We start from the raw sequence: 17,409 nt of genomic DNA on the forward strand, positions 1-17,409 counted from the left end.
AAAGTTATTATTAATTTAAAATATTAAAAATTATTATCAAATAGTCAAGAAAATATAATCATATTATCATTTGGCTCTCTCAGGCAAAGTTTAATTCACTGTTATTTCTTTACTTCCTTGTTATTTCTACTCTGGAATAAAAAGACATATCAATTGTCTTAGTTGAAAAGTCTGCACAAATATTTATCCCTTCTAGCTTGTTCTCCAGAGGATTCATGATATAAAACTATACTTCACAATCACACCCTGAATTGAGGAATGAGTGGGAATGGGTGGTAGAATTGAGCAGCAATAACATGACAGGTAATAACCCTTATATGTCACTTTTTTGTTCCGTATAAATACCAACCATCTGCTTTTACTTCAGTCACCATAACATCAGGATAAATTTAACAAGCCACACAGGAAAGAGGTTTTCCTTCAGTCCCTGCCATCACAGTAAACAGCAGCCATCCCCAGCCCATGCAGCTTTAAAGGGGAGGCATCAGCACAGCCCTGGCTCACCTGCATGTGCTCCAAGCCAGCTGGGGTACCATCACACTACCACTCATGCAGATACCCTTTGATTGCTTTCTAATATCAATACCAAAAAGAATACCATGCTTTTACCACACATATGCTTTTACCACACATATGCTTTTACACTGAACTTACTGTATCTTTTGGACAAAGAGGGAGTCTGATATCAGGGCACCAAGAGCAGAGGTTTCTCTGTTTTATGTTTACATCTCTTCCGTCCTTTTACTGGCGTCTGTGTTGGCTGCCCAGTTTCTGATCTTCACAGGAACTTTATTCACATGAGAAATGGTAGAGGAAATCTGGGATAATTTTTTTCTCAAACCCTTGCAAGAGTTGTATGCACACTTTAAAACAGTCCTGTCAGTCAAGTCCCTGTGTTTTTGAGACCCATCTTCTCCTTTCTCCCAGGCACTCCTGCTCCCCTTACATAGAGTGGGATCACTATATCAAGAGATTCAAAAAGGATAATTATGCTTTTCCTGTCTTCTGGCCTGAACACCTACCACTGCTTCTGATTTAACTCTGATTTAATTTGTCCCTAAGCATTAATATTCTGGCAAGACTATATTGTTGTTACTCTCTCCTAGAGAACTGCAGGACAGTGCTGACCCACGGGTGCAAACCCACAGATTCAGGCAGCAACGCACATGAAGCAAAGTCAAGCAGACACTTTGGAGACTGGTCCCGCTCAGGCCCACCTTGGGGGCGGCTGGCAGGGCAGCGTGGCAGGGTGGGCTGGCCCCAGCTGCCCCCTCCCCGGAGGCAGCCAGCAGCTGGGCTCGGTGTGGGCAGCCAGCAGTTCCCTCCCATTCTCTCTTATCTCTGCACTCCGTTTTCCCTCTGGTTGGGACAGGGCCTGCCTGGCTTTGCTCCACACCGCTGCAGAACAGCATGTACCCTCTCCAGCAGCCTTCAAGTGTCTCCCTGAGAGCCACCTCTGAGCTCAGGTCGTGTTCCCAAACAGCAGGGTAGCAGAGGACTCCCAGCTTACAACCAGCAGAACAGGTATTCTCAGATATCAGATTAGCGCTATGACTAAAGGCCACAGCAACAAAAGGGAGGCAGGAAGGTATTTTAGACAGAATACTTGGGGCTCAAATTAGCCTGCAACTATTAGTTACAAGGATTTTTTTTTTCTTCTAAACTACTTTTCTTTCCCTGCAACAATTAATGGAGGCAGTCAACAACCAAAAAAAAAAGAAAAAAAGGAAAACTTAATCAGAGGTCCTGATTTATTTGCACAGTCGTACGTAATAGCTAAGGTATGTATGTTTTAGCTCACTTCCTTGGAGACACCCCACAGAATGCAGCACATTAGCAATATTTAGTTTACCAACATGGCACTGAATTTTAATAAAGACATAGAGACACTACTTACTGCATTTATTTCAGCAGAACTCTGCCTTAACACTTTCTGAGAACAGCTAGGACTACTCTTTAGATTGAGTAGTGTACTTGTTTAATTTCCTTTTACTACAAAATGGTTTCAGTAAAAGATAACTGGAAGAAATTTCTAACTCCTTTAACAGTAATACTGACGTGGTTTTATCTCAGAGCCTAAACTATTTGAAACACAAAAGTTTTATAAGGCTAATATTCAATTAACTGGATGTATATCCTCACAAAGCACTGTATTTAGTCACTAGTCTATCCTCAGTAACACATCAGCCATTTATATATTAAAAAGCTATAATTTAAAATACATCTTTTATATATGTAAAATATAGCTACGAACAATTAGTCTATTATGTGGTTATTAAATTTATGGTGGCTTTATTGAGACACAGAGAGAAGAACAAAATGTGGGACACATTAAGGGAGTAAATGGAATTTATTTCTGATACTTCATAGAAAGCTGTGCTGTCAGTGCTTACCAAGTTTTTAAAAGCATGAAATGGTGCTTAAAAAGCGTAAAGAAAAAGAATTATTCAAAAGACAAAGCCTTGCTGATTAATAACTGAAAAATATTCAAGAAAATTATACAGACAGATCAGTATCACAGACTACTTCTACTCCTCTAAGCCTCAGAGAGCAGGGGAAACACATGAAGCATAACACAGCAGAGTCTCTCAAATGCTGCTACAAAGTCTGCTGCTTCTCAGGTCACATCGCTACCAGTCAGTCTATTTATGCAGCAAAGCTACATGTAAGCATCCCAAAATAGCTCTCAGAACCTATAACTTCATTTCACTCTCCAGTCTCTAGAAATGCAAGATTTGTGTTATGATTTCTCTTCCTGAAATAAGTGTACTGAAGATTTTTAGACAGCATACCTAATTGTAAGGATTGAACCCGACTGCTGAATGGGTAAAATCAGTGTAACATGTTTAAAAATGTACGAAAAGGGTTCTCTTTTTAAAAATTAGAAACACTGCATTTTACAACAAAAAGCTACATAATTTTGTTTTTTACTAATAATTGTGCAACTCAGCGGCTGAACATGTTCAATAACCATGCAATACCTATCAAATCAAAATTAAAGCTGTGACTTTCTTAGGACACATCTCTGTGTCATAATAGAGAGCCTGAAAGAAACAAGCGAACCACATTACCACATTGCGTCGGCAGTCCTTAAGGAGCTGGTAGATCGGGATCTTGGCTTCATAACAATGCTCATTTTGAAAAATTCCTTCAGTATTACTAGCAGTCAGATGTCAGTTGTCCTTAAAAAGCTCATTCTTAAAGTACTCCATTTCAAAGTATTTTTTCAAATCCTCTGCTTTTTAACACCCTCCATATCCGTCTTGTGTAAAAATCCAGGCTGTGGAGGAAGAATTCTAACATGCTGCAACTCCTTCCTTTTTCATGCTGAGTTTACTCTAGCACTGTGCTGTTCGGAAATGACAGTGCTTTTCTCCTCTGTCTTGTGTTGCCCTGGGAGGAACTAGTCTATTTTGAACCTATTCTCCCTTCAGGTCACATGAGAATGAAGGCAGCTGAAAAGAGTCCCTATCTCTTTCTTTCAGTTTGATAACAACAGGTTTAAAGGTCAATAACATTAAAAAAAAAAAAAAAAGTGGAAAAAAGAAAAGAAACAATACTTCTGGATAATAAATGAAAGGAAAGGATGAATGTAAGTTACAGTAACAGTTCTGAGTTTGTTAAGAAATTCCACTTAAAGACATGCTAGATAAATCAGTCTCTGTGGAGTAAAGCAAGGAACGACGACTTTTTTCTTGCCAAATCAACTAAAACCCTTACCCAGAAATTAAATTCTTCCCTTTCTCTTTGTCCTAACACTTGCTTAGATATTGTGAAAAAGTATTATTGTCTAACTTCACAAACCAGAAAGCATTCCCTGTCTGAAAGGTATTCAGAACACTGGGGGAAAGTTAAGTAAAAATTAAACTCCTTGTTGACTGTTAAAGTCAACACACATACAGATAGTGATTGTTATTAATCACTGAAGGACAAAATACCTGACTTGAAGAACTACAACATGACACCCTTTCTGCTGTACTGCAGATATCTTTTCCTGTTATAATAATTACATTGATAGTTTATGCATTTCTAAAAAATATTGAATTTATAATTTCTGGTCAAAAAGTTATCATAAAAGCTTTGGGAGTTAATTCCTATGTTGATATATTTGCAGTTTCAGTATTAAAGGAGGGGGAAAGCAGCAAACAAAATAGGGATTATATTATTTAATTTATAAATTTTTGAAAATGCTCTGGACAGTGCTGGAATTGGTTTTAAACTGAAAGAACAAATTTATTGCTGAACAAGTGTTTGCATGCTTGATAGCCATTCCTTTGCAGTCTCTACAAGTGTTGCAGTACATTATTTTGGATGGGAGTGCATCTACATTAATAATGAAAGCAAGCACTAAAGATTCCGTTTATAAAATTTATATAGACTTGGCAAATAGAAGGAAAATATGATAAACAGATTATGTATCAAAAGATAAAAAAGATTAATCAAATTAGAATGTGTGTAAGGCTCTCTACAACCTTTGCACTTTATTTTATTACAGTACAATAAAATCTATTACCAACTACACTGTATATCACCAGGAAAGATCCTAACTGGCCTGGAGGCTTTTGCCAGTGATCTGCATACAAATTGTTCCACAACAGCAGAAGGAATGTTAATAACGTTTGTTGCTCTGCGTTCTGTTCTTCACGTTTTCCATGTTTTCTGGCACTTATCCCTCAAATATCACTTAGCGACTTGCAAAAGACCTTTTTTAGGGGTTCTATGGAATCAAAAAAGTTAGCTTCAATGAATGTAAAAGGCATCTGTGGCAAATTTAGCTCAAAGGGTCATACAGTCATAGGACTTTTAGTAACAGTTGGGTCTGTCACTGTGCAGGTCACACGTTTATAGAAGTGTACATAAACCAAGCATCATGTTGTGAAACTTTTTTATTCCTTTAACAGATGGAATGGGTAATTTAAAAAATCCTTGACTGTTACAGAATACCTGGCCAATTTAAAGGCTTTTTTTTTAGTTTTGTTGATTATTTATAATTCATAAATATAAAAATTATTCCAATTTTACACTGGAAAATAAAATGAAGCAGAATAGAGATTTTGACCAAGCTTTTTGCAATACCATACTTAAATGGTATATTCAAAGATTATTTCTGCTTTGCCACAAAGTAAATATCTCAGGATGGACTGTTTTCAATAGCGTATCAGACAAAATGCTGCTTCTTACTTGTAGTTACTAGAAATATTACAACAAATATTAACATATATAGATACTAAACACTACTACTACAATATATATACATTCTAGATATAGCTACTCAATTTGAGTCACTGTTTTTCAATAGAAATTCAGAAAAAAAAGTCCTCATGGGGTCACAGTTCTCCATCTCACTAACTAACACCCACTGCAAACCTGCTTTCTTTGTTAGTCTCCATCCTCAGTTCTTTAGAAATAAACTCCTGCTCTCCAAGTGCCTACTAGCTTCAACTATTATGAAATATATATTAAGTAGCCATACTTCAAGTGGCCATCAGAGACTGTCCTCAGGGAGCAACCTTAGACTCATAGGCTGCCCCCAAAAAAGGGAGTCTACCAGTAGGAAGGAGAGCTCACAGACCTTTAGGTAATGTTAGTCTTATCTGAAATTAATCAGTTGACTTTGTTGAAGCTAAAACAAAGAAATCTTTTAATATTCATCTTGAGAAAGGCCAACTTTTTTCTAGAGAGGCTTCTAGAGGACCCATGAGAACAACTTTGGCAGTTGACAATAGGTTCTAATTCGTACATAAAATCAGTTGTGCTACAATTAACACCAAAGGCAGATTTGTCTAAGTTTGATGTAAAGATAGGAGAATACTAGTCCACTGTGCTCATAGAAAATGGTGTAGCATTTATTTTTGTATTTGGCATGGGGTCAAATAATAAAAACTCTAAATTTCTCATATTTAGAGAATTAAAGGAAAAAAGAATTAAGGAAAATTAAGAGAATAAATAGAGAAATTACCATTTATTTAAATAGCTGATTTGTGCATGTAATATGTAATCCTAAAACTTAGAAAGAATCCCTAACAACCCCTTTTTTTTTTTTTTTTTTCCTTTTTTGGAATCCTTTTATTTATTCTATGGTGGCAGGAAAACGGCTTTGGAAGAGAAGTCTTAGGATGCCACCCATGTTTGAGGCAAATGTTGATTGTATAATAAAAATAATGAAGAAAATATTTGAAATGAATGAAACTATTAAAAGATGGAGATGCTACTAAATACATTAATAAAGAATCAAAAAAAGCATTAATATTTTTTATCTGCATGTATCATCAACTGAGGTTTTAGCTGTGTAGTTAAAACTTCTAAGGAAAAAAAGACACAGAAACAAAACACCATTAAATGAAAAGTGTGCTGAATTCAGTCCACTTTGAGCGTGCTTACATTTCAGTCACTTATCTTCAAATTAGTAACTAATTGAATTATTCCAGTGCTACAGTGCAAAGAATAAAACATTAACATGAATTGCCAAAAGCATGGCTTAGGGAATGAGGTAGTGGACTGATTCTTTTGTTCCATGCTTAGAACAAAAGAATCAGTTCCATGTTCCATGCTTGGAACATCTTTTCTTCAGGTTATGGAAAACTTGCTTAAACATTCTGAGTTTTTTCTTCCTAGTTTGTAAAACAGGTATAACCCACATAGTGCTGCTTGAAAAGCACTTGGACATCAATCTGATGAAAAAACATGCAATAGGAGCCAAGTTATTATTGCTGCTCTATGCAAGCTGAAGAAATGGATTCACAACTTCAAACCTTCAGACATAAATAATAACTGGGCTCTAAAGTGTGGCATTTGGAATATACATTACCAAATGAAAACTACAAAACAATCTGTTGCCTTTTGATAAGCAATCTTAGTTTCACCGTGGGCTTTTTTCCAAGTAGGACAGCTAAAATATCTTTAAAGACCTGGAGCTGGGCTCATTCACTCAGGACAATCCATGTTATTTCTTAGTTACTGTTGCATCTGGTCTTGCTTACAGTTTGTATCTTTGCTTTCTTCATTGTATACTTTCCAGATTCCACAATTATGTGAAATACAGTTTTCAATAAATAAAGAATATTTATTTAAACTTGAAATCAACATTTCCAATCTTCTGGAGCACATATTCCACTGTAGGAAACATTTCTTCACAAACTAAGCACCACACCAATTAGTTTTGTGAAACTTGAGTTGCACAACTCATTCTAGCTCTTCCACAGACTAGATCATCCTCTCGTCTGTATTACTGTCCTGTACTGCATAACGAGCTGAAGGAAGGAAAGATTACTAAATGTTCTTATATTACCTGCATGAGTGGGTCTGATAACTAGTTATGTAGGTGTAGTTCGGGAGATGTACCTTTCAAAAACAAGTATTAATTCAGAGAATTTGAGAAACAAATTTTTAACCCAGATACAGATTTTGCGACTGCTCAACATAGCATAGAATTCATAAGAGTGAAAAAAGGCAAACCAAAGGGCACAGCAGAAACATGACATATGTCACTGGTCTTTCCTTTCTGTATCCACTCACATCTAGCTGCCTGGATTGAGCTTCCCAAGTTATAAATATGGTTTATTAGCTCAGAGCCTGCTGTGTAAACAGTTACTGTGTGCTCTACAGGACTTATACAGAATTAAATGTGCAAAACTCCTCATAGACCTCATGGCAGAGAGGGTCTTCTGTAAGAATACCCAATTCTAATATGATGCCTTGTCTGAAGGTTCTTCATCTCAGTTTCCTTTGAAGCGACCAGGTGCTGCTGCCTAAGCATGAAAGGAGGTAAGAGTCACAGAAACTTCACAGTGCCTTGCTTCCTTACATAGCAAAGTCAGGTTGTTGATATGTGTATGTCAGACTGAAAACCTGTCCTTCTGCCTTTATTCCCGCCTACTTTTAATTTTATTTAATCAGTTATGCAATTAGAGGCTAGCAGCCACAGTACTAACTGATCATTGTTGGTCCACACAGATTCCATTACAAAAATAAAAATAGAACCTGTGCAAATCTTCATTGCTAGAGATTAAAAAAGAAAATAGAAAGAGCTAATTTTTAGGAGTAGGAGAATACTTTTTTCCTGAGAAACATTATATTCCAGGCAAACAGTGCCATCAGCTATGCTGTGGTCTATGGTTACATCAGTCATTAAGGTTGGAATAAATGATATCTGCTAATATTGGATTAACATTGTATACCAGCAAATAGCCTAAAATTAAATACTACCCTCCTAGCAGACCTTGAACTTCAGCTGATCTAGGGCTGCCCAGTGTGTTGGCCTGGGTTTTTTTTTTATTTTTTTTTAAATAAACATAAAAATTCCCCCCAGAATGAACCATGAGTATGTGTGTATATATATATATATATGAACACATAGACATATAAAAATACAGGTTACATTATAAAAACATAGATCAGATATCAGATCTAAATGGGCTTACTGCAGTAATACAGCACAAATTACAAGGTTAAAGGAAAAATCTATCAATGTTTCCATCAGACCTTCTGTTTTAAACTATTTGCTCCACACAAACTGAGACTACAATTTGTTAGCTAAATAGTTGCTTAAAAATAAACATTGGTGGTTCATACTCAACTCAGTAGGGAGTTAAGCAGTAGCTATGGTTTCCAAGAGTAACATGCCAGCTTTTTTAGGCTAAAAAAAAAAAGTAGACTAACATTTTTCTCTCTCTCTTTTTTTTTTTTTTTCTTCCAAATGAAGCAGTGGCTGCTAGGAAAAGCAAGAGAGAATTGTATTCCTTTTACACAGCTTTCATAATTATGACTGGTCCTGGACAAAGTTACTCTTGAGTGTCAGGCTCACTATCAGAGAGCCATTATATTTTGAAAGATATGCCTTCTTTCATCATCATCTTGTTCAGAAGAATGGGATAGTGTGAGGTTAAAAAGAGAAGGTTGGAAGACTCTGAGGAATACCATCATTCCAAGACTATGTATGTATTTCAAGAGTACACACAGACCACTGTTTCAAGCAAACAAAACTTGTATGTAAAACGTGAAAATTTACACTTAAATTTTAAGCATGTTAGCTAGCCTTATATAGTAAAACACTTTTTTTTTTTTCAATTTTGTCTTGTCTAGAACAAAAAACAAACATTAACAGAAAAGCTGCCCAACCCAGCCATGCATACTCTAAAATTACTGTTTCTGTAACATTTTGTCTTTTCGGAAACAATAAACTTTTACTGTCAGAAAGTCATCCTGAAAGCAAATCTGAGGTGAGGTAACCACATTAGTGCAACAGAAGGGTTCTCTACAAAACACTAGAGTGGATTTCTCCATGTCCTTCACTGGAAACTTGGCATCTACAGGTATGGGATCATGGTCTGAATGAGTCAGACATGGATAAGACTCTTGTTTGGTAGAATGACATCATCCATACTTCTAAGTCCTTCAGAAAAATGTCAGGAACCAAAATTAAATCTAAATGATGCATTATGTTACAAAGCCTTTCTTGAAGAGGAAGTATACCTCCACGACACTTGTGTTTCAAAAAATCCACTTGAATTTGTATAAAATTTGCTTCTCATGTTTCACTTCTGTTTGTTTTTGGGTATTGAAAACTTCAAAGGTTTAATCTGGCTTGCGTGAGGTGAAAAGGAAAAAAAAAAACCAAACTTTTTATATGAACACTCAAAAGGTCAAAATTTGTTTGATTTTTAATGCAAAACTATCAAACTCAAAACTGTAATTAAAGGAAAAAAACAATGTATTTTAAAAAGTTGCAAGTTACTTCTATGAGAACAAATGAAGGTTACATTGAGAGTACATTACTTGTCATGAATTATTCACTGAGAGTTAAACAAGGCACACAAAGAAAGGAGTTTTCTCACCAGCCTTGAGCTGCCAGAAGATTGGTTGCTCATTTAAACTGGTCAGCTAGGCTCCTGCTAGAGACAGCTCTGATAGGCACTTGCTGGGGTAATCTGTTTCCATGATTCAGACATCTATTTAAAGACAGACAGCACTGCTCCTCTCAGCTGTCCATCTGTCCTTCTGTAGACTATGGCTTCCTGCTTATTGTATGTTAGAAACCTAGGTTTTGGGCAATTCAAAATGTACTTGACAAATTCTATGGTACCAGGATAAAACCTATAAATTTATATAACATGGGGATTGCAGATTTTCGCCTCACTACTCTTACTTGTAGCAGTTGAACTGAATGTAGATAGGATTAATTTTTTTCCTTTTATAGAAATATAAAGTTTTCATATTTGGCCCCATATCAGATTTGGATTTTGTGGGAGATGAACAATGCCAAGACACCACTGCTCCAATCCATATTTAACGTAGTAACAAAAAAAAAAAAAAGCTGCAATTCTGACCTCTCCCCTCCTTCCTTCCCAGGGGGGGAAAGTAAAGTGATCAAAAGGAATATCCATGTATATAGTACAGCAGTTATGCCTACCACTGAAAACTCATATAAGACTTACTTCTTCTGAATATTCAGGCATCTGGAGGGAGAGATACAATATGTTCTGATATTCATTGATTCTAAATTTTTTCTCAGTTTAGGACTAATTTCTTAGGTCTATCTGAACATTTTATTCCATATTTATATGTTTGAATTTCCCCTTATTAAGCAATATACTGGGCACAAGAAAACCATATTGCACTATAAATCCCAGAGACTTTTAACAACAGAGATGACAGTAGCCAGAAACTTCTTGTTCTTGTGGAAATTTAAATTGCCTAAATTGGATGAAAGCATTTCAGAATTGCCAGTGCATTGCCATGGACAATGTGCCTCTTTCCTCTTTACCCTTCTATGAGTAATACTTTGTGTGTCCTCACACACATCACAGCTTAGCCTATTATATGGATATACATGGAAGAATACTTATACGTAGACCTCAACATGCTTCCTGTAGGAGGGCCATTCTGAGACCACTACAGTTTCACTTCATACCTAGCTACTGTTTTACATATGGTAGCCTCCTAATATAGCAATTCTTCTAATCAATCTATTCTTTTCTCTTGATGGTCTCCTTCAGTATTTGATTAGCAAAGCTATCTCTGTTTTTCACATTGAATTCAATCCAGCTAACTTCCTTCTAGATGTATGCTGCTATGTTAAATGCAGAAACAGAGAATCTCTGACTAAAATAAAACAAAAGGCACCAAATCTTCCTCTTTCTTTATTTAGTGTGTTATATTTTTTTTAGTTAAATGGCATTCATCAACTTTATAACATATTTCCTTAAAAAAAAAAATCATAGAAACGGAATGGCTTGGGTTGGAAGGGATCTTAAATATCACCTAGTTCCAACCCTTCTGCCATTGTCTGGGGCAACTTCCACTGGACCAGTCTACTCAGAGCCCCATCAAACCTGGCCATGAACAAAGCCAGGAAAAGGGCATTCAAAAGTTCTCTGAGCAACCTGTTCCAGTTCCTCACTACCATCTGAATTAATAATTTCTTCCTAATATCTAATCTAACTCTCTCCTTTTTTCAGTCTTAAAAGCATTCTACCTTTTTCTATCACTATCTGTCCCTGTAAAAAGCTGTTGTCTCTATTTTTTCCAAGTCACTTTAACTATTAGAAGGCCGAAATGTCTTCCTGGAGCCTTCTCCTCTCCAACTTAACAAGCCCAACACTCTCAGCCTCTCTTCACAGAAAAGGAACTCTAGCCTTCTCATTATCTCTGTGGCTTCTTCTGAACTTGCTCCCACAGGACCTCCTTCTGCTGGGGCCCCCAGAGCTGATGCAGCACTGCCGGGGGGTCTCAGCAGAGCAGAGCAGAGGGGCAGAATCCCTCACCACTCTCTGCTGCCCACACTGCTTTGGATCCAGCCCAGGACATGTTTGCCTTTCTGGGCTGCAGGGGTGCATTGCTGGGTCATGTCCAGCTTTTCAGCCATGAGAAGCTCTAAGTGCTTCTTGGCAGGGCTGCTCTCAATAAATGCTACTCCCAGTTCCACACTCATGTCTGGGACTGCTCTGACTGCGCTGCAGCCCCTTGTGCTTGGACTTTCTAACATCCTTAGCTTCTCATGGTCTCAGTTCTCAAGCTTTTCCTGATGCCCATGGATGGCATCCCTTTCTGCAGTGTCACCTGTGCTGCTCAGCTTCCTGTCACTGCAAATGTACTGAGGGTGCACGCGGTCCCAGTGCCTCTGACACTGATGAAGATACTGAAGAGCCTGAGTCTCAAGACAGCCCTGAGGGACACCACTCATCACTGGGCTCCATCTGGACATGCAGCCATTGACAGCAGCTCTCTGGCTGCATTCATCTCACCCTTTCATTAGTTTACCCTTAAAATCCAACACTAAATGTCCAGTTTGGAGTTTATGATTCTATGTGAAACTGTGTTTAAAGCTTTCAGAAGCCCAGGCAGATTACACCAGTTGGTCTTCCCTTTCTGAGCATTGCAGTCCCTCCATCACAGGAGGGCAGACGTTGGTGAGGCTCTTTTTGTCCTTAGTGAAATCATGGCTACCTTGGTTCACCTGCTTGTCTTGGATATATCTGAACATTGCTTCCATGAGAATCTATTCCATGAATACAAAGAAGAGAAATCTAAATTGCAGCAGTTCTTATTTGAAACAGCTTAATTTATACAGCATTTCTAACAGAATGTGTTCACTGTTGGTTAAGACCATATGGGCTGTATTTCACTGTGTTTGCACAAAACCTACAAAAACGAGAGTCAGCCCTTTTAAACGACTGTGAGCATTTTGTGTGTAATTTTGAAGGGTGGTTTGTTTGCTTTCTTTTTTTGCATGTCTAAAGGTGAGTTAAGAAATTAAACAGACTGGGCTGAAAAGACAGTTCGGAACATTTTTTTAATTATCACTTGAGATTAGCTATGAAGGTACTGAAAAAAATTCATCTAAGATTTCTCTATATGAAAGCTTACATGAATTTATAGAAAATTTTGGAAAAAAATATTCTGCAAGTATTGTTACAGTGAAATTTTTTTTCTTTTATAATTCACTATAGTAAAAATTCAGAAAATGGTTTTGTATTTTGTATTGCAAACATTGCTAAAGCCAACTAATGCAATAATATATTCTTTTAATTTACATGTTCATATGCACATATTTCAAAACTTATAATTTAATTTGAACTAGCATTCGAAATACACTGGAAGGTTTACAAATCACAGCAAGATGCACATTACTGCCTCTGGAATATGAAGTTACAAAACGTTGGAATTTATTTTTGCTGTTTAAGCAGTTTTATATGTGTAAATAGTCAGTCTTGCAAAGTCAATCCAGCTGATCATCATCCAAATAAAGTGACATTTAAGAAGAGAGAAACTGGCAGGGAATTTTTTCCCTTCTGTTTCTATCCATTGTGTTCTATTACTTTGGACAAGAAAATGACTAAATTATTCACTTTTGCCTTTTACAACTTAAAAAAAAAAGTCTTGGCATCTAAAACCTTTTTCAGTTAGGATGACATTTTTGCAAAGACAAGGATGAGCTACTAAGCTGCTTTGCTTAATAAGTTCTCAATCTAATACATATTGCTCTGACTGCAGGAGAAAAACTAGGGTTTCATCAATGTTTATTTTAAACTGTATATAACAGTGTTGATAAATTTAATAATGTTATGAATATTTGGAGCTTAGTTATCCCATATCTTTTCTCCAAAGTACTCCAAACAGTATGTTGGAAGTTCTTCTGTTTTCCTTCCACCATAGCAGCTTTGTCCTCAAGCACTCTGTTGCTTACTTTCTTTATGACCCTTGGCCAGATGGTTCAAAAAATTCTTAACTTCAGAGAAAGCTCTGTGCAGAAATCTTTATTTGAGAAATCTTAACAGAACCACTTACAGCAACCACTAATTCTGGCAATATTCTTTCTCAGAGGCATCTAAGGAAAATAAAGACAGAAAACTTTTTTTAATAATTAATAATTTTTCAACTACCTAGAGCAATACAAAAGTATTATTTTAACTCAAGAAAGTGAGAAAGCTAATTTAAAAACCATGACTACTAGAATTATGATCACATTTCTCAGCTTTGCACTTCATGCAAAGATTCATGTCCTCTTGTCTGAGGATAATCATGGGATTTTTTTTAACACAGACCCTCTGCATGCCCAGTCCCAGCAAATGAAGCACTAGGAGCTGTGGCTGAGTTGCCTGACACAGACATGTGCCAGACTGCACGTTACTGGAGACTCAGAGATCTCAGGGCTGAGTCTCAGGAATGCAATGTGCCTTCAGATCTACTCACTCATAGCCCTCATAGGGATGACCAAAAATTTCTGAAATATAGGTCAGTAGATATTTGTACTAAATATCAGTTCTTGACTTCTAAAATAGCACGGATGTTGGAGAAGGATTGGTTTTGTTTCCAAAATAAAACTGGCCTTATGTCCTTATAAGACCTGAATGAAAGTTTTCAAATATGTAGACACTGACAATTAAACCTGTAGTGCCAAAATAAGTCAAAAATGTTAATGTTCTAAGCTCCAAATCAAAAAAGACATTTACAGGGATGTCATTATAGAGATTTTCAGAAAAATATGTCTCTCAAAAAGTGATTTGACAGTGCTAGAATAAAACAAACCCACAGGAAAACAAAACAAAACAAAAGAGCACTCAAGAAGAAAGAGATTCTGAAAAGAGAACAAATAACAGACCTGTGGAGAGCAAAAAGAGAGAATTACCGTCTATAGAATAGAAGGCAATGAGTGGGATTGTAAGGAAAATATATGCTCGAAAATAACAATGACTCTGTGGTTCTATTAATTTTAGAGTCCAGCAAAATGACAACTTTCAATTCCCTGTCTTGCCCTTTGCTTGTCACATTGAGGGATGAGATACAACAGAGCTCCTCTTGTTTTTGACCTTCCATTACTTCAGAAAGATGATTCTAGATTGCAGACCTTGTCTCTTTTGATTCACATGGTTCTTATGATGATGTCCAGTGCAGGGGATAAAGTATACTACAGTAATGGGAATCCATGGATTTTCATTAAAAACAAAAAATTGATTGAGGTAGTTTTGGAGATGCATTGCATTCTTAATAGATGAAAAAGTTCTACATGAAAAATGTCATTTTGTGGGTCCAAGACTTTTGCCTTTAAGCTTTGTCAAGTCCTTCTGGCTTGGCTTTGTTTTGTTTTTTGGAGAATGACATTTTAAATAGTCCTTCTTCAACTCTCTAAACCCCTTATGGCTAAGGTGTTTACAGAGCACTAGAGAATTAAAAAAAAAAAAAAAGGCATTGGAGCTTAAGAATAATATGAGTAATTTTCCTGACAAAAAGTTCTCCTCAACTCTTATCAACAAACAAAATCTTAATGAAGAAAACCACTGAACATCTTAATAGTTAAATCATTTTCCTAAACAATCTTTAGGCCTCTCCTATAATACAGTCTTCCCTTCATCCTTTATGTATCCTGTGTTTGGTCTAGTTTTGGTTTGAACATGAAACTTATTTAATGTTTTGTCTCTTGCAGTATGCAATGAAATTAATAACTTGAATCTTTCTCTCCTGTAGAGATTTATCCACAAATATATGGAACTGATAGAACTTCAGGAATTCCAGTTTGTGGTGTAGACATGAATCTCTGGTTTAAATATGAATATGCATGACAGCAACACGAAGTTATCCCACTTCAGCTCTTTTAAGAGAGGCCCTTTGGTTAAGGCAGAGCTGCTACATTGGAGTGTGAGAACCTGTTTCTCTTCCCTTAGTAGGTATATCAGTCAAAAAAAGCAATAATTTGTCCCTAAAGTGGAAAACATGACACATATTGCTAAAAAAGTACCACTAATACTATCACTGTTACACAAAAAATAATAATTTCCAATAATACTTGACTTGTATTTCTTCAATTTAGACTTCAGGTCTCACTTTTGCCCCTATGGTTTCTCATCTTACTCATGTCTGAAATCAGTCTGGGATCTCTTTCAGGCTCAGCTGATGGGCCATTATTCCTAACAACTAAGCCTTCCTACAGCAAACATGGCTATTAAGTACACAAAGTGGTATTTAACTGCTCAATATATTTAGTTGACATGACAGATTTTAGGTACACACACTGATTTTACTCTGTTACAATTGATTTATAAATGAAGTTGATGATTGCTAATAACACTTTCCTGCCTCATTTTGCGTTGTGACTTCAGCAAACACAAACTCTAACCACTCGGGAAACTGATGGCTTATTTACACCATTAGAGAAAAAAAGCACAGCAATAATATATCATGATACTCTTTTTTAAAGTCAGTTTGCAGAAAGACTGATAGAAGCCTTACCAAACAAACATGTACTTATATTTTAAAAACCATAACATATAACTAGCGAGAACAAAATATAAAGTAAATAATGAGCTAAATGCATCTTCAGCTTCTGTAACTAGGTTTCTGTTTGAATGAACAGCTGGAGACCCTCTCCACATCTCAGGGCTGTTTCTTTTTTTCCACATATTCCACTGTCACTTCTCTCTCTTAATATACAAAACATAGAAATACAGCTATACTGAATGGCAAGTATCCATTGAATTTTGTGTTAAATTATTTCCTAAATCTTTTGCAGTCCATGTATTTCCTTGGTTTTAATCAACTTGGATTATTCATTCTGATATGTCACTTTCCTGACAATCATCTCAGCAAGATAGGTTCAGTGCAGTTAACTTCATTTTGAATGGGTCTTGGAAAACATTTTTCCCTGTAAATTTATTGGTATAGCCAGCAAGAAGCTGAACTACTTCAGATTTTTTTTCTCTGACCACTATTTTATAATTTTTACTTTGTATATAAAAAAATCCCACAAAACATGCAAATATCAAAGTTGAACCAAAAGAAATAGGTGTAAAAGAGCCAATCCTGAAATTATTTTTCATGAACTTTTGTCTAACACACCAGTGGACCCTAACTACAGTGTGCTGGAGAACATTCTTCATGGATTTGAGTGCATACCAAATTACAGGTAAAATGTATATTTGTTTCTATAGTACATGTGCTTCTGTTTAATAGACTCAGGAATATTCAACATTGATCAACATTTTAAAGCTGCACTGTACTGTCTATTTTACCTAGTCCTCAAAATTTTGTTCTTGTTTTTGAGAGGGAAAAAAAAATGCAATTTTTTTTTGAACTAAAAATGGAAAAGAACTATAACAAAACCTCTTGACTTCCTTATCAGCAAACACTAACTCTTTGTATCATCTCAAAATGATTGAAGATTAAATGCAAGATTTCAAGGTGATGTTTCACACAAACTAAATGTTACAGTATTGACTAATTCACTTTACAGCAGTTCTAAGAGGAAGGAGCTGAAGCAGTACTGGTTTACTGTCTATTACTCCAAAGTCTGCAGACCTCTGAACACGTGTGGAGCAGGAATGTTGTTTTGGTCCTGTGAGCTGCTATTCTAGGAAATTTCAGTGTCTGCAGGCCACTTGGGTGGCCTGGGTAATACAGCAAGTAAATTTACAAATT

General features: G+C 36.3%; 1 protein-coding gene and 1 long non-coding RNA gene across 10 annotated transcripts in view; one reads left to right on the forward strand and one right to left on the reverse strand.

The window, feature by feature from the left end:
* Positions 1-17,409, reverse strand: part of PDE4D (phosphodiesterase 4D) — a 509,895-nt gene that overhangs the window by 120,029 nt on the left and 372,457 nt on the right. Inside the window, exon 1 of one of the 9 annotated variants that reach the window (XM_064405630.1) lies at positions 3,072-3,410. The exons of the other annotated variants lie outside the window; for them this stretch is intronic. Within the exon in view, the coding sequence (XP_064261700.1) occupies positions 3,072-3,136 (65 nt within the window). The 5' untranslated portion in view covers positions 3,137-3,410. Of the gene's footprint in view, positions 1-3,071; positions 3,411-17,409 lie in introns of those variants that run through there. 9 annotated transcript variants of the gene reach the window in all.
* On the forward strand, positions 6,525-15,602 carry LOC135291438 (uncharacterized). Its single transcript, XR_010354237.1, has 4 exons — positions 6,525-6,627; positions 7,706-7,764; positions 8,702-8,933; positions 15,463-15,602. It is a non-coding gene; the product is annotated as an uncharacterized LOC135291438 (long non-coding RNA).

This window comes from Passer domesticus, chromosome Z (assembly GCF_036417665.1).
Source record: "Passer domesticus isolate bPasDom1 chromosome Z, bPasDom1.hap1, whole genome shotgun sequence".
In the NCBI taxonomy this organism is placed as follows: Eukaryota; Metazoa; Chordata; class Aves; order Passeriformes; family Passeridae; genus Passer; species Passer domesticus.